At 42.9% G+C, this 26,716-nt stretch overlaps 1 protein-coding gene across 1 annotated transcript in view; it reads right to left on the bottom strand.

Annotated features, from left to right (window-relative positions):
• Window positions 1-26,716, bottom strand: part of gstcd (glutathione S-transferase, C-terminal domain containing) — a 169,064-nt gene that overhangs the window by 125,335 nt on the left and 17,013 nt on the right. Inside the window, exons 4-5 of the mRNA XM_078411583.1 lie at window positions 16,562-16,816; window positions 11,091-11,181 (exon numbers count right to left, since the gene is read on the bottom strand). Coding sequence (XP_078267709.1) covers window positions 11,091-11,181; window positions 16,562-16,816 — 346 coding nt within the window. The remainder of the gene's footprint in view (window positions 1-11,090; window positions 11,182-16,561; window positions 16,817-26,716) is intronic.

Genomic DNA, 26,716 nt, shown 5'->3' with positions numbered 1-26,716 from the left:
TATAACGCATGGCATCCCTGTGTGGTACCTCAGCTGCACGGAGGCAGAAAGGAAAGCTCTACAGCGGGTAGTCCATAGAGCTCAGAGGGCCATCGGAACACAGCTACCAGACTTGGAGGGCATCTACAACACACGATGCCTCAGAAAAGCCACCAGCATCCACAAAGACTTTTCACACCCCTGCAACAGTCTGTTCGAACTCCTTCCATCGGGCAGACGATACAAGGCCTTCTACGCCCGCACCTCCAGACTCAGGAACAGCTTCATCCCCAGGGCCATAGCTGCTATGAACCGGTCCTGCTGAGCCGGATGGCCACAACGCATAGATCAACTTGCACTTTACCCTGTCTAAAAACTGTTACAATTGTTTCGTTTCGTTGGGTTGCTGTTAATTACTTAAATGATTGCATCGTATGGGAGGCGCATTCCCAATCTCGTTGTACCCCTGGGTACAATGACAATAAAGATATATTGTATTGTATTGTATTGTACTGTTGGAGATAGGAGACAAACAATATAAACAACCATATTGAGAGAAAGAAACTGCAGATGCTGGTATATACCAAAGATAGAAGATAGATCCAAAGTGCTGGAATTTGAAGAAGTGTCCCAATCCGAAACGTCACCTATCCATTTGCTCCAGGGATGCTGCCGGACCCGCTGTTACTCCAGGGCTTAGTGTCTTATATTGTATCTATCACTGGTAATCTCTTATGTTTTAATCACTATTTATTTTTTCCTCAAATTTTAACAAATCAACACACAGTCAGGTTTAACCTCCAGCCTGATTTTGCATGTTAAGACAATGGTCAGATTAAGGTGAGGGAGAAAAAGATAAGATCTTGACCGTACAAATAAACACAAAGAACATCCAAGATTTGGAGAAAGAATGGATAAGTAGTCACCCCACAACACAAAATAATAAAAAGGTTGGCTGCAATGATATCAACAGATGTTGTTCATATGTATATTAAAACAGAAAAGGCGTCTTAACCCAGGATACAAATTGAGAAGCAGGGAGGTGACTGGATCCAAGCATCAACCGGAGGTGTAACAGCAGATCGTTAAACAAAAGCCAGAGATGAAAAGACAAAATGTGCGAGATAAGGAGATAATGATAGAAGAGGCATGAAAAGTGAAGCCAGAGGAAGGAATGTAGGTGGAAGGGGACTGAGAGGAGAAGATGAAAAGGAGAAATGGCTCTTCTTCAGAATGTCATCTTGCGTTAGTGTTTATACTGGGACTCACGTTGTCGACCTCTGAGTGGTGAGCCCTGTCAACTGACCTCAGTCAGGCGAACAACAACAAAGACAGCAGAAGCAGCTTCATAACTTCTGCTGCCTCAAACGCAAGAAGTGTTTATACTCTCAAATCCAAATCAATTCCACTTTTGTCTTTTGAGTACATTATCGTGAGGTTGATGGTTCATTCCAGCAATAAAAGGATGTTGCACAGTTGTGAGTATTATCTTTCAAACTGAACTTCAGTCTGCTCTCAGAGAAGGTCTTGAAAAATCATGTAACTTTCTATGAAGAGCACCCCAGTGTTTGTGCTTCATAAAGTGCACATAAACAGTTTAAATTGCCATTGATCTTATCAACTAATTTCTAGATTTTATTGTGCACGTATCCTATTCTTCTAACAATACGAGCAAACCTTTTGAAAAGCCGAATGTAAGCACCTTATATGTTCTTTACTTTAAATGTGCTTCAAAACACAAACTATTGCATATGAATGGAAGCTTTTCTTTCCATTGGGAACAACAAGACACAATCCATCAATGGCATGGCATTACTCATGGGAACTCATGTATCTTTCACCAGTGTGCAAATTTCTGAAAGAGTATAAAACTGGTGAAACAGATGGTCAGACTTAAAGTGGAACAGATGTAAACCTGAAGCCAGAAACTACTTTTTTGATTACTCTGGCCCCAGATAGTAGCATCTGGGTGTACACATGCCTGAGTGGAGTTTTCTCTACATTCCCCAAGTTGTGATTTATCACTTGGTTAGTTTCTGAGATCGAGCTTTGTAGGCTGTGACAACTGGAAAAACATCTTTCCAGCTTCACATTTAAAATAAGATATAACCTTAGCGATTTCTTCTATGTGGATAATGAAGGGAGGTAGAGATAATAATATTATAAACCTAATCAATTCATAAGTTGACAAAAGCAGCTATTAGATATTTTGGCAGTCTTGTCATGCCTAAACTAGATATGGGATCTATTTACCCTTGTGCTTTCAGAGTTATGTTAGTTTCCAGTGAAACAATATTTCAATTAAAATTCTCATCCTTGTATTTAAACCCTGCAGTGGCCTGAACCACCTGCACATCCCCAGCACCTCCCCAGCACATCCCCAGCCCCTCCCCAATGCCCCAACCATTTCTCTTTCATGGTAATCTCCAGCCTCACAACACTCTGGGATATCCTCACTCCTTGTCATCCCTGTTTGTGATCACCACATCAACCGGGCCTTCAGCTGCCCTCAAACCTTTCCAACTCTAGTCTTTTCTGCTTAAAACCTGACTCCTTCAGGCAAATATCTGCCTTTATACTTCCTGTGACCAGGTGTCAAGTTGTTTTTTTAAATGGTGTTCCTGGAAAGGTCATTGGGTCATGATGCTAAGTTAAGTGTGCAGTGTAAATACAAAAAGTTGCTGCCTTTGCTGCTGCTATCTCTCAGACAGACATCGGCACATACATCGTGGGTGGAGGGGCCTCCTCCTGTGCTGTACTGTTTTAGGTATGTTCCCTTTTAATTAAGGTTGTGATAAAATGTCAGGAAACAAACAAAGAAAAGTGGGATGGGTGCATGCAAGCAAGGTTGTGTGCATTTCCATGTTGACCTTTGATTAGGACACATTGAGGTACAACTGAACCTTAATTTGAACAACAGCATGTCGAACCGCAAATTCAACATGGCTCCAATGACTTGCCAAACGCTGCAGATTCATCATAGAAAACAGCCTTTTTGAATTCATCACACATTGGTTTGACAACTCCTCTGCCCAAAACTGCAAGAAATTCCAGAGAGCTGTGGATGCAGCCCAGTTCATTATGCAAACTGCACCCCATCTACACTTCACGCTGCCTCAAGAAACCAGCCAACATAATAGACAATAGACAATAGGCAATAGGTGCAGGAGTAGGCCATTCGGCCCTTCGAGCCAGCACCACCATTCCATGTGATCATGGCTGATCATTCTCAATCAGTCCCCCGTTCCTGCCTTCTCCCCATACCCCCTGACTCCGCTAAAGAGCTCTATCTAGCTCTTTCTTGAATGTATTCAAAGAATTGGCCTCCACTGCCTTCTGAGGCAGTGAATTCCACAGATTTACAACTCTCTGACTGAAAACGTTTTTCCTCATCTCCGTTCTAAATGGCCTACCCCTTATTCTTAAACTTTGGCCCTTGGTTCTGGACTGCCCCAACATTAGGAACATGTTTCCTGCCTCTAACATGTCCAACCCCTTAATAATCTTATATGTTTCGATAATGAAGGATCAATTACAACCCAGTCATTCCCTCTTCTTCCCACTCCCCTTAGGATATAAAAGCTTAAAAGCGCATACCACCAAATTCAAGAACAAGTTCTTCCCCACTGTTTTCGGACTATTAAATGGACCTCCCTCCCCCACCCTAGTTGTCCTGTCAGTTCCACTTTTCATATCCATATATTCCTTGGTTATCACTTCTTCCACAGGCAACAGTGGATCATTGTGGGCTCTACCCGTCTTTGGTCATCGGTGTTGGCTCTGATTTGTTCTGAACTTTTCAATGTTTCTAATTTCCCTACCTCCTGACTTTCAGTCTGAAGGGTTTCTACCCAAAACGTCACCTATTCCTTCCCTCTAGTGATGCTGCCTAACCTGCTGAGTTACTCCAGCTTTTTGTGTCTTTCTTTGGTCACAACCTAAGGATGTAGTCCCGATTACAAACCTTACTTTTTTTTTTTAATCTGCACTTTCTCTGCAGCTGTAACTATATTCTGGACTCTGTTTCTGTTTTTCTGTTCAGTTTGCACTCTCTGTGTGGTCTGATTGTACTCATGTTTGGCATGATTTGCCTGCATGGCACGCAAAACTACTGTATCTCAGTACACATGACAATAATAAAACAAAACCAATTAACCAACTAGAACCACAGATAAAGAATGGGGAAACAAGGAACTGCAAATACAGGTTTACAAACGAAGACACAAAGTGCTGGAGTAACTCGGAGGGTCAGGTAGCATCTCTGGAGAACATGGATAGGTGAGGTTTCAGGACCTTCCTTCAGATGCGCTTCAGAATGGGTATTCAGGGAGCTGACATTGCATATTCCAGTTGAACCATCTTTTGGAGAGTTACAGTAAGGAAAGAATATTTAGGGTAAACTGGAAACGTTGAGAATATCTGCTCTGTAAACACATACAATTCATGTGTATGAATACACCACCAACATTATTCATGCAATAATGAGCTGGTGAATATAGTCACTGTTAGGCGACATCAATGTTAGGAAAATTACACGTGAAGCTCACCAAACTGCCAGACCTTATTCTCATGGCAACTTTGATTAAAAAAAACAGATACCGATGTTCAGGGAAAGGTTATCAACTCACCTGATCTAAACTATGTTTAGTGCCAAACACATTGAACTTGGCAAAGTTCATCACAGACAGCACATTGATTGCATTTAGAACATAGAACATGGAACAGTACAATGCAAGAACAGGCCCTTCGGCCCACAATGTCTGTGCCGAACGTGATGCCAAGACCAAATCCCTGCATTCCCTGCATACCAATATGCCCTATCCATAAGTCTCTTAAATGCCGATAGTATCATATCTTCCTCAGCCACCACCCCCGGCAGCTTGTTCAAGGCACTCTTCACCTTCTGTGTAAAACAATTTTCCCCGCACAGCTTTAACCTTTCCCCCTCTCACTTTATAGCTCTGCCTTGCAGTGTTGGGCATTTCCACCCTGAGAAAAATAGTTTTGACTGTCTATTGATACAAAAAGTTGGATTAACTCAGCGGATCAGTCAGCATCTCTGGAGAAAAGGAATCGGTGACGTTTCAGGTTGAGACGCTTCTTCAGACTGAGAGTGAGAGAAAAGAGAAACGAGAGGTATGCAAAAAAGTTAAAAAGTAACGATGATCAAGGAAAGGTGGAGTCCACAATGGTCCATTGCTGGTTTAGGCTAGATGATAACGATTTATACCGACAATGAAACTCAACAGGACGACAGTGAAACTAGTGCGTCAACTGGGGTCTGGATGGGAGGCAGAGAGGGAATGCACGGGTTGCTTGAAGTTAGTGAAATCGATGTTCATACTGCTGCTTTGCAAGCTGCCCAAGTGAAAAATGAGGTGCTGTTCCTCCAATTTGCATTTGGCCTCACTCACTCTGACAATGGAGGAGGCCCAGTATAGAAAAGTTAGTATGGGAATGGGAAGGGGAGTTAAACTGTTTGGCAACCGGGAGATCACAATGGCCAAGGCAGACAGAGCGTAGGTGTCAGCGAAACGATCGCCCAGTCTACGCTTATGTCTATCCAATCTACGGCTCCCATAATTTTAAATACTTCTATCAAGTCTCCCCTCAACCTCCGATGTCCAGAGAAACCAATACAAGTAGATTCATCCTCTCCTTGTAGCTGAAATCCTCTAATCCAGGCTGCATTCCGGTAAATCTCTGCATCCTTTCCAAAGCCTCCACGTACTTCCTGTAATGGGACGACCAGAACTGCATGCAATACTCCAAATGCACCCTGAACAAAGTCCAATAGAGCTGCATCATGACTTCCTGACTCTTAAACTCAATGCTCCTAGCAATGAAGGCAGGCAGACCATTTGCCTTCTTTACAACCCTATCTACTTGTGCAACCACCTTCAGTTACCTATGAACTTGGAGTCCAAGATCCCTCTGCACATCAATGCTGTTAAGGGTCTTGTCATTAATTGTATACTCTCCCCTTGTATCCAATCTTCCAAAATGCAACACTTCACACTTGCATGGGATAAACCATACGTTTTGCTGCACAAAAGCTACAGTGTGTGTATTAAGTGCTGTACTCAGGAGCTGCCATAAGCATGCAATGAGAGGACACAAAAGTACCCATGATGTCTGATCCCAAAATGCTTCCTCAAACACATAAATTATGCAACCTTGTCAAAAGTCAGCAACAATTTATTCAGGGAAATTAACGACAGATGTCCACTTGTAGGTAACTGATTCATTTTGAGTGCATTCAGGTATGAAATGCGAGACTGCTGGCTGTAAGCAATTTTATTATCAACCTCGTGCAGGTTAAAATTTAACAGAGAGTGAAAAAGAGGATGCTAGAAATCTGAAATAAAAGTTAGGAATGCCAGAAATACTGACAAAACGCCTACTCTGCTTGTCTCTTCACAAATACTGCCTGGCTTGTTGAGTTTTCCAAAATACCCTGTTTTTTATTTAAAAGTAATCGTATTTCAATTTGGAACTGAATTCATCGCTTCAAAATTGTTTCACTTTAATTTTCACCTTTTCATTAAACAGTGGCATTTAGCCCTCTGTATAAAATTACATCCAGCGACCATGATCCTGGGTTCCAATAAAACCTTATGTGGGTCCCTATCATCAGCAGAGTCTCAGTGGCCAAGGCATCCTTGCAGATATTAAAAAGGCAATACTGGTATTGGTTTACTTTTGTCACATGTACTGAGATATAGTGAAAAACTTTGCTCACTTGCCTTCAAATCATAGTGTATACAAGTACAATCAAGCCATTCACAGTGCAATAGGTAGTGTAAACAGAAAAAATACCAGAATACAGAATATAGTGTTACAGTGCAATAATGCCATGATTAAACAGACAGAAACAACAAATTTCTTTTCTTAAAAGGTAATTAATGCATATTACAGATTTTAATAGCCATCCAATAGCTTCAAGAGCTTTAGTAACACCTGCCTTTCATTTTAAAGAATTAAAAATAAAATTATTTTTAATTCTTCAGCTACTGGGTAAGATTTGCACTTGCATAGAGTCATAGATTCATACAGCATGGAAACAGGCCTTTTGGCCCAACTTGCCCACAAGTATCAATCAATCAAAAAAACTATCGTATCCACATGCCTGTCCAAATGTTTCTTAAATGTTACTGCCTCAACTAACTCCTCAGGCAGCTCTTTCCATACACCCACCACCCTTTGTGTAAAAACATTTCTCGCATGTTCCTATCTTCCCTCACCTTAAACCTGTCTCTGGTTCTCGATTCCTTGACTCTGGGCAAAAGACTCTGTGCTTTTACCCAATCTATTCCTCTCATGATTTTGTACACCTCTACAAGATCACCATTTATCCTCCTGCAGTCCAAGTAATAAAGTCCTAGCCTGCTCAATCTCTCCCTACAGTTCAGGCCCTCGAGTCCTGGCAACATCCTCGTAAATCTTCTCTGCACCCTTTCCAGTTTGACAACATCTTTCCTATAACATAGTGCCCACAACTGAACACAATATTCTAGATGCAGTCTCACCAAAGTGTTATACAACTGCAACATGACCTCCCAACTTCTATACTCAATAGTCTGACTGATGAAGACCAATGTGCCAAAAGCCTTTTTGACCACCTTATCTTCCTGCGACTCGACCTTCATATGACCTCCTAATTTCTATACTCAATACATTGCAAGAGCACGATTTATCTCACATTCCATGATGGTAGATCCACATATCTGCAAAGACTGTGTTTATTAACTATCCCTGTTTTTTCTCTGGAAGATGGTGGTGAGCTACCTTCTTAAATCACTAATGCTGTTAGGGAGAGAGTTCTAGGATTTTGACTAATGTGAAAGAATTTCCTTGCAAGGAAGGGAACCCACTTGTGGTGACATTCTTATGCGCCTGCTACCCTTGCAGGTTGGGGATGCAGTTAGTGTTGCTGAAGCTTTGTTGTGGAAGTTTGTTGGGCAACATGGCTTACTCTCGCTCCTGCTTCTTATGGTTTCTCATGAAGAACATTTTGTAGTGGAGCACTCTACAAACATGGTGATGGGAGCGAACATGTGTAATTCAGTATCAATTCAGCCCTCAGGATGACATATCAAACCACCACACTTCTGCACTTAATAGTACTTGGTTTCACTGTACCTCTTGTATGGAGACCAAAGTAACAATAACACTTAAGTTTATGACATCAATCCAATGCGTTTTGACATAACAGGTCTAATATTTCACCAAGGATAGGTAGGTGGGATTAATTGGCTTTGGAAGAAATTATCCCATTTTCAAATTATTTGTAGCTGACAATAGACAATAGACAATAGGTGCAGGAGGAGGCCATTCGGCCCTTCGAGCCAGCACCGCCATTCAATGTGATCATGGCTGATCATTCTCAATCAGTACCCCGTTCCTGCCTTCTTCCCATACCCCCTGACTCCGCTATCCTTAACAGCTCTATCCAACTCTCTCTTGAATGCATTCAGAGAATTGGCCTCCACTGCCTTCTGAGGCAGAGAATTCCACAGATTCACAACTCTCTGACTGAAAAGGTTTTTCCTCATCTCAGTTCTAAATGGCCTACCCCTTATTCTTAAACTGTGGCCCCTTGTTCTGGACTCCCCCAACATTGGGAACATGTTTCCTGCCTCTAACGTGTCCAACCCCTTAATAATCTTATACGTTTTGATAAGATCTCCTCTCATCCTTCTAAATTCCAGTGTATACAAGCCTAGTCACTCCAGTCTTTCAACATATGAAAGTCTCACCATTCCGGGAATTAACCTAGTAAACCTAAGCTGCACGCCCTCAATAGCAAGAATATCCTTCCTCAAATTTGGAGACCAAAACTGCACACAGTTCGACCTGCATTCATTCCGCTCATCATGTTTTAAGTATGGATCGGGTGGAGAAACTGGAAAAGGTGTCTTGTCAGCTGCATTCTTGTGTACATCAGCTCTCCTTCTGTACCTGATGGTTATCATTTTTCCACTAAAATCAATATTTGTTAAAATAATTAAGAAATCTCCCTACTCCCAAGCTCGATCCCCACAACCATTGACCACACACAGAACTAGTCAGCAGGTGAAGCTTGAGATAAGAAGGTGCTTTATTATTTTCAGATGGTCTCAACAGCCTGCAGCAAAGGAGGCAGATTCTTTGTGCCAAGCTCATAATGTAAACGTTTTTCAGTGGAATTCAACTGTAGTAATAAAATATCCATAGAGGTCAGCGGGTCAAAACACCACCATCCCATTCCTCAGGGTCTACAGCTGGCTGAGCTATGCACAACCAGGGAAATATAAATCAGGGATGCCTCTGAACATGCGATACAAGCAAACCATTTAACCTTTCATCAGATAAAGGAACTGGCATTTCAGGCCAAGTGAACAGTGCACCATAAATTAACATTCTTGGGTAGATTTTAATACCCCAGAACTGTGCAGTGCAGGTGGTTCAAAATGACTGCAAACACTCTTGTCTGTGTTCCCAGCATGTTCGCAACCTCCTCCATTTTAGCTGCTGGTTAACATTGGTGGCCACAAGTCGTTAGCAGACAAGCAGTTAAATCCTATTAATATTTAAGCTAGAGTACACTAAAATCAGTCAAAAGTGAAACACAAAAAGAAATGGGAGAATTATCTGATATTTCACAAATATGACCGCAAGATATAGAAGAATTAAGCCATTAGGCCCAACGAGTTTGCTCCACCATTTGAACATGGCTGATCTATTTTTCCCTCTCAAACCCATTCTCTTGCCTTCTCCACATAACCTTTAATGCCCTTACTAATCAAGAATCATAATCAATAATTACCAAAATAGTGGAAACCTACCATAAATAAAATTTAACTGGCAGCACATTCATTACATAGAAAAAAATGATATACCACTTAATGTTAGAAGGCCAATTTGCAGATCACGACTGCAACTGTAAGTGTCTGGTATTGCTTGGGGGGAAAAAAAGTCAGTGTCAAATGGGTTAAAAGCAAGAATAAACAACCACCTTTCATCTCTCATAAGTATCTGTAGGGACACAATTTGAATTGCAAGCAGATCCAAATATTGTTGAATCTAGACAAAAAATGAATGAAAATGTACATACTATAAGGATGTTTCCAAATCCCAAAAGGCTTTCTAAAATTAACAAGATTTTGCATATTTATTTAATAACAACTCTCTTAATCTTCCAAACAAGTTGCAATTTCAGACAAGGCCAGTATTGGTGATAGAGAGATAGTGACACATGACAATGACATAGAAGAGGGACTTAAGAAAATAACTGCAGATGCTGGTACAAATCGAAGGTATTTATTCACAAAATACTGGAGTAACTCAGCAGGTAAGCAGGTCAGGCAGCATCTCAGGAGAGAAGGAATGGGTGACGTTTCGGGTCGAGTCTGAAGAAGGGTCTCGACCCGAAACGTCACCCATTCCTTCTCTCCTGAGATGCTGCCTGACCTGCTGAGTTACTCCATCATTTTGTAGAAGAGGGACTTGATCAAGGTGCCCATAATCAGACACCAGAATACTGAAATATTTTGGATAGGGACCGCAGCCGACCGTAAAACCCAGCAGGCCGGCTCATGCTTGGAAGATGCAGGAAACCGTAGCCTGGAAGTGGAGTCTGTTGAGCTGCCGCTGCTTGTCCTCCGAAGACCAGACACGAGGAGGATGGAGCTGGCGATGACAACGGACGTGATGGGAGAGGAGCGAGGCCAGTAGAAGAGAGGGAACGGGGGTCTGTCCTACCGCACCTTCAAGGTTTGCTGCGGGAGGCACCCCCAGGGAACAAAGATGGACGGGCGAGGAGAGGACGTTGGTTGCTGGTCAAGCAAGGAAAGTGATGGCTGGGAGCCCATATCAGCCTGGGGCTTGCCTGAATCAGGCACCACTCATAACAACTGGAGCTTGGACTGGACTTGGAAAATGGCACTAAAACATGGCTCCTCTTGTATGCGGGCTCAGTAGACTATTTCTGTACACAAATCAGGGATGATGTGGTGATGCTCTACTGGACTGTTTTTGTAAGGAGAGAATTTCACTGTGCGTTTGCACTTCGCACATGTAACAATGAAGTACCATTGAAATGAAACAAGAAGAACAAGGTCTTCTCTTACCTTCTATGGGATGGGCAGCTACTGGGAGATTGCTCCAGTCCTGACTCGAGGAACTAGGGTGTGGAGTAAATCTTGCTGAAATTCCATTCTCCTGTATTTTGATGGGAGACATTTGTTAACATTTTTTTAATAGACATAACTTCTCAATTTACATTTGGGTAGGTTTAGGCATAGGTTTATTATTGTCACATATACCAAGCTTTGTTTTGCATACTATCCAATAAACTCCGGTAATAGTATACATAAATACAATGAAGTCAAACTTCATCATGTTGCAGAGACCTGCGCTTTCCACCTGAATACTGGAAAATAATTGAAGCCAATGAAAATTAAGTTTGGATTGTGCAAAGAGCTGGCATGATGATGTATCCTTTAGCCCCGTTAAATCTTAACAACCATTTCCTCAATGGTGAGAAACTTCCTCGATGGTAAAATAAACAGAGGAACTGCAATAGGTTGTAATTCCACAATCAGGCCTTTTCGCTACCTTTTTTAGTTATACAATGTCTTCAGGCCATGACATTCTATCTTAGTAATGCTTATTTCCGCACCAAAAAAATCAATGCATTTCATTGCACTTTAATGTACACGACAATAAATGAAACTGAATCTCTCAGGATCTATACATCCTAACGTGCATCACACCCAACACATACTCTGCACATATACAAAAAGCTGGTGTAACTCAGTGAGGCAGGCAGCATCTCTGGAGAGAAGGAATGGGTGACGTTTCGGGTCGAGACCCTTCTTCAGACTGATTAGGGATAAGGGAAACAAGAGATATAGATGGTGATGTGGAGAGATAAAGAACAATGAATGAATGATATGCAACACCTGTCACTATACCTCCTCCCTCAACTCTGTCCAGGGACCCTGACAGTCCTTTCAGGTTAGGCAGATGTTCCCTTGCACCTCCTCCCACCTCATCTACTGTATCCGTCGTTCAAGATATGGACTCTTATACATCGGTGAGACCAAACGCAGACTGGGTGATCATTTCGTGGAACACCTTCGCTCAGCCCACCTGAACCAACCTGATTTCCCGGTTGCTGGACACTTTAATTCTCCTTCCCATTCCTACACAGACCTTTCTGTCCTAGGTCTCCTCCATTGTCAGAGTGAGGCTAAACGGAAATTGGAGAAACAGCATCTCATATTTCGCTTGGGCAGCTCACAGCCCAGTGGTATGAATATTGATTTCTCTCACTTCAGGTTGCCCTGGCATTTCCTCTCTCTCTATCCCTTCCCCACCAAAATCATACTAGCTTCTCATTTTCACCCTACAAACAGCTAACAATGGCCTGTTTGCTTTTTCATTGTTACTTTTTTGCATATCTTTCATTCATTGTTCTTTATCTCTCCACATCACCATCTATATCTCTCGTTTCCCTTATCCCCGACCAGTCTGAACAAGGGTCTTGACCCGAAACGTCGCCCATTCCTTCTCTGCCTGTCGTGCTGAGTTACTCCAGCTTTTTGTGTCTATCTTCGGTTTGAACCAGCATCTGCAATTCCTTCTTATACATACTCTGCACAGTTAGATACTGTAAGAAAACGCACAGTAATCAGCAATAAAGTAAATGACTAGAACAGCTTCTTTCAGTTAATTCATAGATAAGCACCGGTCAACTCATTAAGAGAATTCACTTATTTTCTGAGAATACCAAAATGGGATCTTTTAAATTCACTGAACAGATCTCACAAACCGGGACAGACCTCAGGTTAGAATCTGAATCAAAAAAACCTCAACAACGCAGCAATCTCTCAATGCTGCAGTGGTATATTTGCTGGGATTAGAAGCATGGAGGCTTGAATGGAGGCTTGAATCCTCAGCTTTCTGAATCAGAGATCAGAGGCACTTTCATTCAGGCTCCAAATTTAAAGATTGGAAAATGATTAGAGATCATTACCTGTCGAGTGGAAGCGATGGGGAAACAAATTTGCTACAAAACCATCAGATGGATGTTGACACCAAATCTCAATTTGCATCTTCCTCCTACCGAGGCTGGGGACCTGTGCAACTACAAACCCAGCCTTATTATTGCTTAACCAATTATTTTCAGACATATTGATCACAATTTACAAGTAGCCATGCAAAAATGATCTCCAGAAATGGATTTCCTGTAGTATTGACCCAACAATATCCTCTGTCACTTCTTCCTCTCATCAGGACTTTCTAATAGATTATGAATTTGCAAGTACTGCCGATTCCGCTCCCTCTACCCAGTCCCAGTGAATGATTTTTGCAGCTGGTACTATAAACAGTTAGTTTTACAGTTAGCAAGTGAACTCCTCTACACTCTGGTACCATTTAAAAATAGAATCCGAACTAAAGTAACCGGTAAAAGGAGTAGAACCGGAGACACGTTGATTGTTAACAACAGCTGTCAAAGCAGCCAGTTGGTTTTACAGATTAACACAATGCCTGTGGCACCACCAGGACTTTCATTCAGGCTCCAAATTTAAAGATTGGATAAACTGACGTTGTTTTCTTTCGAACAGAGGTAACTAATGGGGCTTTCATTGCAGTACATAAGATTATGAGAGTCCTAAATAGTATAAAGGAAGGATCTATTTCCTTAGCTTAAGAATCAGAAACAAGGTGCAGAGAAATAAATAATTAGTGGAAGTGCTGAAAGGGGAGTTAAGGAACAATAAATCATCCAAAGGGCAGTAGAGGGGTCTGGGCCAACCTCTCTCCCCCCACCTTTTCCCTGTGTCCCACCCAGTGAGTACCCATTTCTGCCACTATTCCGGCCCCCTTTCTGCATCCCCTTCCACCTATATCCCTTCTGCTAGTTTCACGTTTCACTCCTCTTCTCTCCTTATCTTACATCCTTTTGTCTCCTTTTTCCTTCTAGCTTTTTGGCAACCCATCTGCCAATTAAATACCCCCCCCCCCCCACCACTGAATCCACCTATCTCCTGCCAGGTTTCATCTGCCCCCTCCCCTTCCTTTTACAGCTTCTTCCCCTTTATACAATCAGTCTGAAAAAGGATCCTGACCTGAAACGTCACCTATCCATATCTTCTAGAGACCTGCTGAATAACTCCTGCACTTTGTGCGGTTTTTTGGAACTCGCTGCTTGAAAGATGATAGGGAAGAACCTTATTACACTTTTTTAATTCTTGGAGTTGAAGATGATAGACCTAGTGCTGAGGATTGGGTTTATTCTCAGTACCTCTTGGAGAAACAAAGATTGTTAGACAATGGGTCCTGACCTGAAATGTCATCCATCCATGTTCTCCAGAGATGCTGTCTGACCCACCAAGTTATTCCAGCACATTGTGTCCTTTTCTGGGTACCTTTTGACTGGCAAAGCACGATGGCTCAAGTGGCCGCCAATGGTATCATAAAATTCCTATAATTTCTAAACAATACGTCACATGGGAAATAAAGCCAAACACTTGGAAGATTTAATGATGAGCAGGACGGTGAACCAATACTGCAGCACAGAGCATAACATGCCATCAGAAAGGGGGTTTAGAAAATAAAATTGATTGAAATTGGTAGAATTGATGACTTGAAACTGCTGGAACAGCAACTGGAATTCCCAAATGATGGTGTTCACTTTTTGATTATCAACCCTGAATTTCATGCTGTTGGGAAAGCCTGCTCAAATGTTGACAGCAGTTTAAATGGAAAAATATCGAGCACTATTCAATATTTCTTTTAACAACAAGATCGTCCAAAAATGCTGAAGATCGTGGCATGATAACACTATATCATGTGATCGAACCACAAAACAAAACCACAGAGGAAGCTAATAATGTAGACACAGGGAGCCACAGATGCTGCAATCTTGCATATAACACAAAGCACAGGGAGATAAGGAACTGCAGATGCAGGAATGTAACAAGAAACTGCAGATGCTGGAATCTTGCATGGAACACAGAGTACTGCGAGACAAGGAACTGCAGATACTGGAATCTGAAGAAGGGACCAGGACCAAAATGTCACCTATCCCTGACCTGGACAGATGCTGCCTGACCTGCTGAGTTACTCCAGAACTTTGGTGTTCAAAGCTAATAATGTACTTTGGGTAGTGACTGACAATGTGGAATATCTCTTTATGTTTATCACTTTGGCCATTGTTGTTCAGCTTTACTTTCTTGTTCCGTCACACTATAGATAGCACTCAATACAATTTCCCATTTCATTCTCAACTTCTTCACCAGAAACTGAAAGCTGAGTCACTACTTCACTCTTAGTTTTTGAGGTTACAGGTGTTTAAAAATGTTGAAGTTAAATACCAATTAACAATTGGTGTATAGGCTTGTTTTTACAGACTAGAAACTAACGTGTCCTTGCCCCTTATAATATCAATGTATTGTATTTGTATTGCGTACAGTTTTGGTCTTCTAATCTGAGGAAAGACATTCTTGCCATAGAGGGAGTACAGAGAAGGTTCACCAGATTGATTCCTGGGATGGCAGGACTTTCATATGAAGAAAGACTGGATAGACTCGGTTTGTACTCGCTGGAATTTAGAAGATTGAGGGGGATCTTATAGAAACATACAAAATTCTTAAGGGGTTGGACAGGCTAGATGCAGGAAGATTGTTCCCGATGTTGGGGAAGTCCAGAACAAGGGGTCACAGTTTAAGGATAAGAGGGAAGTCTTTTAGGACCGAGATGAGAAAGTTTTTTTTCACACAGAGAGTGGTGAATCTGTGGAATTCTCTGCCACAGAAGGTAGTTGAGGCCAGTTCATTGGCTATATTTAAGAGGGAGTTAGATGTGGCCCTTGTGGCTAAAGGGATCAGGGGGTATGGAGAGAAGGCAGGTACGGGATACTGAGTTGGATGATCAGCCATGATCATATTGAATGGCGGTGCAGGCTCGAAGGGCCGAATGGCCTACTCCTGCACCTTTTTTCTATGTTTCTATGTTTCTATGTTTCTATGTAATGCTCACAAGCTGTTTTTGAATAATAAATACAGGACCAGTTTCCTCACCCGCATCTCCTCAGTGCATGTAGTTCTTCTCTTGCTTCCCCTCTTTTCAGACGGAACAAGGATAGAGTGTTCCCCTGGTGCTTAGCTTGCACCCCCACCCGCCTCCAACACATCATTCTCTAACATTTCCTACCACCTCCAACGTTATCTCATCACTCTCATCTTTCCATCCTCACCCCTTTCACGGCCCGCAGAGACCACTCCCTCTGAAATTCCTTGGTTCATTCATCCCTTGATAGACACAAAAAGCTGGAGTAACTCAGCGGGACAGGCAGCATCTCTGGAGAGAAGGAATGGATGACGTTTCGGGTCAAGACCCTTCTTCAGATGTCAGTTTGTAAGCAGACACTGGCAACCACCCTTGACTCAGTTGTCAATCTGATCGTGTAAAGATTCTTTTCATGTAGACCAGTTTTGCAGGGTAATAAATAAAATGTTATGCTTACTATCTATGTCTACAAAGTAAAATATTGCAGCAAAGACATCCCCAAACCATAAAAATATTGATTTACTTCAAGCTTGGTCATGGTGGGTCTTGGGCCACCACGGAAATAGGGATCCATGGCTTCCATCTTTTTGTCCTCATTGTCAACAGAACCTGGAAATAGCATGCTGGAGGAAGGCACAGGGGCAGGAAGGTTGAGAAGCTGGATGTCACAGCGGACAACGGCTTTCTTCACTCCGGGTACTTCCTGTACACGTTGGTACCAACGGCAGAGCAACGGCAAAGCTTTCAGTATCTGTTCTTGATGGTCCCCAAGAGAAACCTGATCAGGAGAAATTCAGAAGAAAAAAATGTGACGTTGTCTTTGTTTTGTTTTAGTTTTAGATGTACAACATGAAAACAAGCACACCGAATTCGACCCTACCAACGATCACCCGTACATTAGTGTAAGAAAATAATTGCAAATGCTGGTACAAATCGAAGGTATTTATTCACAAAATGCTGGAGTAACTCAGCAGGTCATGCCCCAACTCAGCAGGTCATGACAGAATAGGCAGGTGAAAGGTGGGTTGGTTTAAACTGCACATATTTTAATGCAAGGGGCCTGACGGGTAAGGCAGATGAGCTTAGGGCATGGAGAGGTACGAGCGACTGGGACGATGTAGCTATGAATGAAACCTGGTTAAGGGAGGGGCAGGACTGGCAGTTCAATGTTCCGGGGTACAGGAGCTTCAGGAGAGACAGGGGTGAAGGGAAAAAGAGGAGGGGGGGTGCATTGTTGATTAAGGAGGATGTTGCGGTTGTGTTTAGAGGTGACATTATGGATGGTTCGTCTGGTGAGGCTATATGGGTGGAGCTGAGGGAGAAGAAAGGGATGATCACCTTGTTGGGGGTACTACAGACCCCCGAATAGTCAATGGGAATTAGAAGAACAAATGTGCCGGGAGATTGCAGACAGCTGCAGGTCAAATATGGTTGTTGTAGTAGGGGATTTTAACTTTCCCAATATAGACTGGGAAAATCATAGCGTGAGGGGTTCAGATGGGGTGCAATTCCTCAAAAGTGTTCAGGAGTGTTTTCTTAAGCTGTATGTGGAGGCACCCACACGTGAGAGGGCAACGCTGGATCTAGTATTGGTAAACTGGGAATGGCAAGTTAATGAAGTGTGTGTGGAGGAACCTTTTGGGACCAGTGACCACAGTTCGATTAAGTTTAAGATAGTTATGGATAGGCACAGAGAGGGTCCACGTGTTAAAATGCTCAGCTGGGGTAATGCCGACTTTGAGGGTATGAGAGTAGGTCTCGCTCAAGTTGACTGGAGCAGGTTATTAGAGGGGAAAGGAACATCGGCCAAGTGGGATGTTTTTAAAAGTGTACTGAAGAAAGCTCAGGATGTGTACGACCCCGTTAGAGTGAAGGGCAAAGCAGGCAAACGTAAGGAAGCTTGGCTGACGAGGGAAATTGAGAAGTGATGGGAAATTGAGACGTTAGTCAAAAACAAGAAGGATGCATGGGACAGGTATAGGCAGCTGGGATCAAGTGCATTCCTGGAGGAGTTTCGGGAACTAAGGAGTAAACTAAAAAAGGAAATCAGAAGGGCAAAAAGGGGACACGAGATAGTTCTGGTGGGTAGCATTAAGGACCATCACAAAAGATTTTATAAATACATAAGGGGTGAAAGGGTGACTAGAGAGTGGAACCTCTCAGGAATCAAAGCGGTCACCTCTATGTGGCGCCACAGGAGATGGACAAGGTCCTAAATGAGAATATCTCCTTTGTATTTACCGAGGAAAAAGACAGTAGGACGGAGGAAATTGGAGCAGTCACTGGAAGTGTCTTGAGAGCAGTCAGGGTTACTGTCGAAGAAGTACTGAAGGGACTGTCGTGTTTGAAGGTAGACAAATCTCCAGGGCCTGATCTGATATATCCAAGGACATTGTGGCAAACTAGAGAGGAAATTGCGGGAGCCCTGGTTGAAATTTACGAGTCGTCCTTAAATACAGGAGAGGGGCCGGAAGACTGGAGGGTGGCAAATGTTGTACCTTTTTTCAAAAAGGGCTGCAGGGAAAATGAAGGGGAACTATAGGCCGGTGAGCTTAACATTTGCAGATAGTGAAGATGGTTGTGAACGATTGCAGCAGGATCTGGATCAATTGGCCAAGTGGGCGGAAGAATGGTTGATGGAATTTAATACAGAGAAGTGTGAGGTGTTGCAATTTGGGACGTCGAACAAGGGCAGGGCCTACACAGTAAATGGTAGGCCTCTGGGTGGTGTTGTAGAGCAGAGGGCTCTCGGAGTACAGGTGCATGGTTCCTTGAAGGTTGAGTCACATGTAGATAAGGTGGTCAAAAAGGCTTTTGGCATTTTGGCCTTCAACAGTCAGGATATTGAGTGTAGAAGTTGGGAGGTCATGTTGCAGTTGTATAAGACGTTGGTGAGACCGCATTTAGAATATTGTGTTCAGTTCTGGACACCATGTTATAGGAAAGATATTGTCAAGGTTGAAAGGGCTTAGAAAAGGACTAGAGGGTGTGAGCTATAGGGAAAGGTTGAGTAGGCTGGGTCTCTATTCCATGGAGCGCAAGAGGATGAGGGGAGATCTTATAGAGGTATACAAAATCATGAGAGGAATAGATCGGGTAGACGCACAGAGTCTTTTGCCCAGAGTAAGGGAATCGAGGACCAGAGGACATAGGTTCAAGGTGTAACTTTTTCACACAAAGGATGGTGGGTGTATGGAGCAAGCTGCCAGAGGAGGTAGTTGAGGCTGGGACTATCCCATCATTTAAGAAACAATTAGACAGGAACACGGATAGGACAGGTTTGGAGGGATATGGACCAAGCGCAGGCAAGTGGGACGAGTGTAGCTGGGACATTGTTGGCCGGTGTGGGCGAGTTGAGCTGAAGGGCCTGTTTCCACACTGTATCACTCTATGACTCTATGACTCTAATCATGGAAATATTCAGTTGCTATTTCCAACACCTCTGGATTTACACAGTGAGGTATGCATTTGCTAAAGTGCGTGAAACACGAAACTGAGGAAAAATGCCCCGTATTAATTGACCCTGAAAAATCCAACACTGAGCCGGATTTTAGCTTGCTTCCTCGTTGATCAAAAGTGAAATGCTTGTTGGACATAAAGTAGGTAACAAAATCTGCCAACAGACACATTTACCTGATGTCGGCCAAGCAGAGAACATACAATACATTCATCAATGAAACAGTTATTGTCCAACAGCTCACGGTGTCATGGAAAGTGCTCAACTGAAAATGACAAACAGATACCCTTTCCATATACTAATCTTTGCAATTACGGGATATCTGGGTACAAAACATATGCCTAAGCTACAATTTGTACACTGCTCCTAGATTCACAGAATCAACTGAAATCCAGGTTCAATCACTGTCTGAGCCTCTGTTAGCTTTGCACCAGGTATGAAGGCACGAGGTAAAAGTGCGATATTCTTACATGTTGTTTAAAGCAGTTTTTAAAAGGGTACATTCAGATAGTGCCTTCCACACCTTCAGATGTTCCTGGGTGGAGGGGGAGGGTTAGTTCTGCTCAGCTCCAAATCATAGAAACATAGAAAATAGGTGCAGGGGTAGGCCATTCGGCCCTTCGAGCCTGCACCGCCATTCAATATGATCATGGCTGATCATCCAGCTCAGTAACCTGTACCTGCCTTCTCTCCATACCCCCTGATCCCTTTAGCCACAAGGGCCACATCTAACTCCCTCTTAAATATAGCCAATGAACTGGCCTCAACTACCTTCTGTGGCAGAGAATTCCAAAGACTCACCACTCTCTGTGTGAAGAAATGTTTTCTCATCTCGGTCCTAAAAGACTTCCCCCTTATCCTTAAGCTGTGACCCCTAGTTCTGGACTTCCCCAACATCGGGAACAATCTTCCCGCATCTAGCCTCTCCAACTCCTTAAGAATTTTATATGTTTCTATAAGATCCCCCCTCCGTCTTCTAAATTCCAGCGAGTATAAGCCTAGTCTATCCAGTCTTTCTTCATATGAAAGTCCTGCCATCCCAGGGATCAATCTGGTGAACCTTCTCTGTACTCCCTCTAAGGCTAGAATGTCTTTCCTCAGATTAGGAGGTTTCATCCATTCCTCATAAAATGGATGAAACCTCAACATTCAAACCTCAAATTCTAAAACCCAAGTACATAATCGAGGCCGACTCTGTGGTACACTAATGAGAGTTCAATCTATGCAAAAACTGGATACCATTTAGGTTAGTTTATTGTCACTTGTATCGCGGTACAGTGAAAAGCTTTTCAGTCAGTTAGTAAAGGTCGGGAGAGCAGCAGCAGGAGCAAGGACGACAGTTGGCTGAAAGAAAGTAAGTGTGAATTACAGCAATTAAATTAGAAACTTGGTAAATTGGCCAATAGTCAAGTTAGTGACTGATATAAACAAGGCTTGCACAAGGGGTGCGGCCCTGTTGAGGGAAGTGCCCCGTGAGAAAAGTGCCCCGTGAGAAAAGTGCCCCGTGAGAAAAGTGCGAGTCTTTGGCTGCAAGTCTTCGGTGAGGAGGATACACTTGTTTTTAAGCCTGATTTGTTTTTGACACTAAAATAATGGCAGACAAGTTGGTGCAGTGTGTTTCCTGCAGAATGTGGGAAGGTAGGGACTCAGCTGGAGCTTCTGGAAGCTGCAAGAACTGTGTCCAGGTGCAGCTCCTGAATGGACGTGTGGTGGAGTTGGAAAAGCAGCTGGATGACCTCAGGGCCATCCGGGAATGCGAGAGTTTCCTGGACAGGACCTACTGTGAGGCTGTCACGCCAAGGGTCCAGGTCGAGCGAAGGTGGGAGACCATTTCAAGGGGGAGTGAACGTGGGCTATAGGAGACCCCGGTGACTGTGCCTATTGCAAACTGGTACACCCTCTTGGGAGCTGTCGGGGCAGAAGACGCTTCCAGTCCAAGCGGCGGACAGGTCGGTGGCTCTAATCCAGGCAAGGAGACCCGATCGGGGAGACCGAAGTCGGGAAGAGCCATAGTAGTGGGTTACTCCATTGTCCGAGGTACGGACAGTAGATTCTGTGGCCGCAGGCGGGGCTTGAGGATGGTCTGTTGCCTCCCTAGTGCCAGGGTTCAAGACATCACGGACCGGCTTCAGAACATCCTAGCGAGGGAACGCGATCAACCGGAAGTAGTTGTGCACGTGGGCACGAATGACGTCGGGAGGAAGAGGAAAGAGGTACTGCAACGTGAGTTTAGAGAATTTGGAAGAAGACTGAGAAGTAGGACGTCGAGGGTGGTTATCTCTGGATTGCTTCCTGTACCTCGAGCTAGTGAGGGCAGGAACAGAGATATGAATCAATGGGATTGATGCAGGGAGCAGGGATTTAGATTTCTAGACCACTGGGATCTCATCTGGGGTAGGGGTGACCTGTACAAAGGGGACGGGTTACACCTTAACAGCAGGGGAGACCAACATTCTGGCAGGCAGGTTTGCTAGTGGGTTTAAACTAAGTAGTGGGGGGTAGGGGTTGACAAATTGGGAATATGAAGATGGAGTTAAAGGGGAAGCGAATACAGGAGAAATTGCAAAGGACACTAGAATAAATGGGAATGAAAGTTCTAGATGGGATAAGAGAGTAAGGTCAGGGCCAATGGTGTATGAGGGGAGGTGAATACCGAAGTTAAAGTGTTGTATTTAAATGAGCGAAGTATAAAAAATAAAGTGGATGAGCTTGAGGCTCAGTTACATTGGCAAGTATGACGTTGTGGGAATTACAGAAACATGGCTACAAGAGGACCAGGGCTAGAAACTGAATATTCAGGGGTATACAACCTATCGAAAAGACAGACAGGTGGGCAGAGGGGGTGGGGTTGCTCTGTTGGCAAGGAATGATATTCACTCCCTTGCAAGGGGTGACATAGAATCAGGAGATGTAGAATCAGTATGGATAGAAATGAAAAATTGTAAGGGTAAAAACACCCTAATGGGAGTTATCTATAGGCCCCCAAAGAGTAGCCTCGACATAGGGTGCAAGTTGAATCAAGAGCTAAAATTGGCATGTTGAAAATGTAATGCTACGGTGGTTATGGGAGATTTCAACATGCAGGTAGACTGGGAAAATCAGGTTGGTACTGGACCCCAGGAAAGAGAGTTTGTGGAGTGACTCCGAGATGGATTCTTAGAACAGCTTGTACTGGAGCCTACCAGGGAGAAGGCAATTCTGGATTTAGTGTTGAGTAATGAACCTGATTTGATAAGGGAACTTAAAGTAAAAGCCATTAGCAGGCAGTGATCATAATATGATAAGTTTTAATCTACAAATTGAGAGGGAGAAGGGAAAATCGGAAGTGTCAGTGTTACAGTATAGCAAAGGGGATTACAGAGACACGAGGCAGGAGCTAGCCAGATTTGACTGGAAGGAGACCCTAGCAGGGAAGACGGTTGAACAGCAATGGCATGTATTCCTGGGAATAATGCAGAAATTGCAGGATCAATTCATCCCAAAGAGGAGGAAAGGTTCTAAGGGGAGTAAGAGGCACCCGTGGCTGACAAGGGAAGTCAAGGACAGCATGAAAATAAAAGAGAATAAGTATAACATAGCAAAGAAGAGCGGGAAGCCAGAGGATTGGGACTCTTTTAAAGAGCAACAGAAGATAACTAAAAAGGCAATACGGGGAGAAAAGATGAGGTACGAAGGTAAGCTGGCCGATAATATAAAGGAGGATAGTAAAGGCTTCTTTAGGTATGAGAAGAGGGAAAAAATAGTTAAGGCAAATGTGGGTCCCTTGAAGACAGAAGCAGGGGAATTTATTACGGGGAACAAGGAAATGGCAGACGAGTTGAACCGGTACTTTGGATCTGTCTTCACTAAGGAAGATACAAACAATCTTCCAGGTGTTCTAGTGGCCAGAGATCCTAGGGTGATGGAGGAACTGAAGGAAATTCACCTTAGGCAGGAAATGGTGTTGGGTAGACTGATGGGACTGAAGGCTGATAAATCCCCAGGGCCTGATGGTCTGCATCCCAGGGTACTTAAGGAGGAGGCTCTAGAAATCATGAACGCATTGGTGATCATTTTCCAATATTCTATAGATTCAGGATCAGTTCCTGTGGATTGGAGGGTAGCTAATGTTATCCCACTTTTTAAGAAAGGAGGGAGAGAGAAAACAGGAAATTATTGACCAGTTAGTCTGACATCAGTGGTGGGGAAGATGCTGGAGTCAATTATAAAAGACGAAATTTCGGAGCATTTGGATAGCAGTAAACAGGATGAAATGAATTTACGAAGGGGAAATCATGCTTGACTAATCTTCTGGAATTTTTTGAGGATGTAACTAGGAAAATGAACAGGGGAGAGCCGGTGGATGTAGTGTACCTTGACTTTCAGAAAGCCTTCAACAAGGTCCCACATAGGAGATTAGTGTGCAAAATTAGAGCACATGGTATTGGGGGTAGGGTACTGACATGGATAGAAAATTGGTTGGCAGACAGAAAGCAAAGAGTGGGGATAAATGGGTCTTCATAACAGGAGGAGTTGAGTACAAGAGCAAAGAGGTCCTTTGACAGTTGTACAGGGCCCTAGTGAGACCGCACCTGGAGTACTGTGTGCAGTTTTGGTCTCCAAATTTGAGGAAGGATATTCTTGCTATTGAGGACATTCAAAAGGTACAGTAGGTTTACTAGGTTAATTCCCGGAATGGCGGGATTGTCGTATGTTGAAAGACTGGAGCGACTAGGCTTATATACACTGGAATTTAGAAGGATGAGAACAGATCTTATTGAAATATATAAGATTATTAAGGGGTTGGACACATTAGAGGCAGGAAACATGTTCCCAATGTTGGGGGAGTCCAGAACCAGGGGCCACAGTTTAAGAATAAGGGGTAGGCCATTTAAAACAGAGATGAGGAAAAACTTTTCAGTCAGAGAGTTGTAAATCTGTGGAATTCTCTACCTCAGAAGGCAGTGGAGGCCTGTTCTCTGAATGCTTTCAAGAGAGAGCTAGATGGAGCTCTTAAGGATAGCGGAGTCAGGGGGTATGGGGAGAAGGCAGGAACAGGGTACTGATTGAGAATGATCAGCCATGATCACATTGAATGGTGGTGCTGGCTCGAAGGGCCAAATGGCCTACTCCTGCACCTATTGTCTAGTGTCTATTGTATTGCAATAGTGGTTTGATTTTTTAAGAAATATTAATTTGGGTACAAATTGCTTTGAAATAACATGAGGTTGTGAAAAATGCAGTTATAGTCATAGAGTCAATGCAGTCATAGTCATGGGAAACAGGTCTTTTGGCCTAACTTGCTCACGCCGACCAACATGCCTATTCTACACTAGTCCCACCTGTCAGCATTTGCCCCATATCCTTCTAAACCTTTCCTATCCATGTAACTTTCCAAAGATCTTCTAAACATTGTGACCGTATCTGCTTCAACTCCCTCCTTTGGCAGCTCGTTCCACATACCCAACACCCTTTATGTAAAAAAGATGCCCCTCAGGGTCCTGTTAAATCTTTCCCCTCCCTTAACTTAAACCTATGTCCTCGATTCTTGATTCCCTTACTCTGGAAAAAAGACTGCATTTACCCTATCTATTCCTCTCATAATCTTATTCACGATACACTGTCTAAATACACGATCTTCCTCTCCTTCATAAAACTACTGATGGCAATAAAGTGTCACCATTGAGTTAAGCAACACTGAAAGTCAGTTCACACTGAGCAGAGTTCCACAAATAACAGTAAGCGAATATATAATCGACCTTTAAAGGTGTCGGTTGTGAAATGGACGCTCACTGGGATATCAGCAAAGCATGCACATGTACGTCTTGTATGATATGCTCTGTATAATCGCTGGCTATGCGTTTTTGTTCATTGTATCTAACCTGCAGCAACAAAAAAGCTTACAAAGGACACCTATTTATTAAAACTTTTGGAAAATACAATTTGAAATAAAGTACAAAATAATGTTACTTTTGCATTATTATACAGAATAGCCATGTCTGCTGGTGAATTTGTGTAATAATGCTAATTGCATGGTGTCTTCTCAGGAAAGCTCGCCATCAAATTTTCTTAATGGAACAAATTTAAGACACACCAGAAAGATAAAATGTCATCAGAGAGTAAAACCCTCAGAGTGTAATATATTCAGTTTATACAGGGCAGTAAAATAAGCAAGTATGAGAAGTATCCAACAGAGATATGTCCAATTCATAGCAGGTGCACTACAATAGGCTCCTAATACCACACAGTAAATACAGCAAATTTCACTGGAAGGGTCATCAATTATTCTACACATTCTTTCTCATTTTCCAGTACTTGTTTGGAATGACAGCTGCAGTATCTCCCCAACTCCTCTCCCTATGACAATAAACCACATAGCCACAACCATACCTATTTTTCCCATGTACGGATGCCTTTCAAAGAAGTGCTAAGTTTTTTATTTAATTTCAAATTCCTTCCATTTAAAAGGCTCACCTTTCCTTTTACATATTCTTACTGAACTGTTATCTGTAAAAATCGATGTTCGGGGTGTTTAAAAGTCTTGTTGAATATTCTAGTTAGTCTGGAATCCATTAAAGCTGTAAAATGATAAAAAAAGATGGAAAATAACAATCCTAACACTGTGCTCAAATGAGCTAACCGCACAATAATATGGATCAACATTTTGATGGGTTCCTAATAAATTACATGCTTCATATCATTACACAGATCAGTGTGAAGTCAAATGCCAAATAAGCCCACAGCGATGGGAAGCCAAACTGCCTTTGTAAAAAATAAAATTGGGATTCAAGACACCCCTCTGTCGAGGGGACTTTTGCAGTCAATTCATACTAATAGCTGCAAAGGAAGGTGGCTCTAAGCTTGATTATAAACATATTCTTGATGAGACTCCCCTAAAAGCACCTAGTTGGAATGTGAACTATGTCGGAACTCACATTACCATCTTACATCCTCCCTACTATCCGAACAGATGTTACTCAAGCCTTTTCATTGGATTCCATGCAAGCTCACAATGTATTTTCTCAGCAAAAAAGAGACAGACTAGACATTCAATATTATCCAAGATTCATGACAAATAAATCAGGGAGCCCCTCATCAAAAAGGCATTGCTCACTGCAGTAGTAATCCAACTTGTTCCAATCCCTCACTCGCTCCCTCTCAATAACATGGATGAGGAGATAATTAGCCTTATGAAGTTAAGTTCAGATTCCTGATCGAAGTGGGCAGAATTCCTAAGTATCA

Source organism: Rhinoraja longicauda, chromosome 1, assembly GCF_053455715.1.
Source record: "Rhinoraja longicauda isolate Sanriku21f chromosome 1, sRhiLon1.1, whole genome shotgun sequence".
In the NCBI taxonomy this organism is placed as follows: Eukaryota; Metazoa; Chordata; class Chondrichthyes; order Rajiformes; family Arhynchobatidae; genus Rhinoraja; species Rhinoraja longicauda.
The sequence above is the reverse complement of the archived record's forward strand: the minus strand, read 5'-3'. Positions and strand labels throughout refer to the sequence as shown.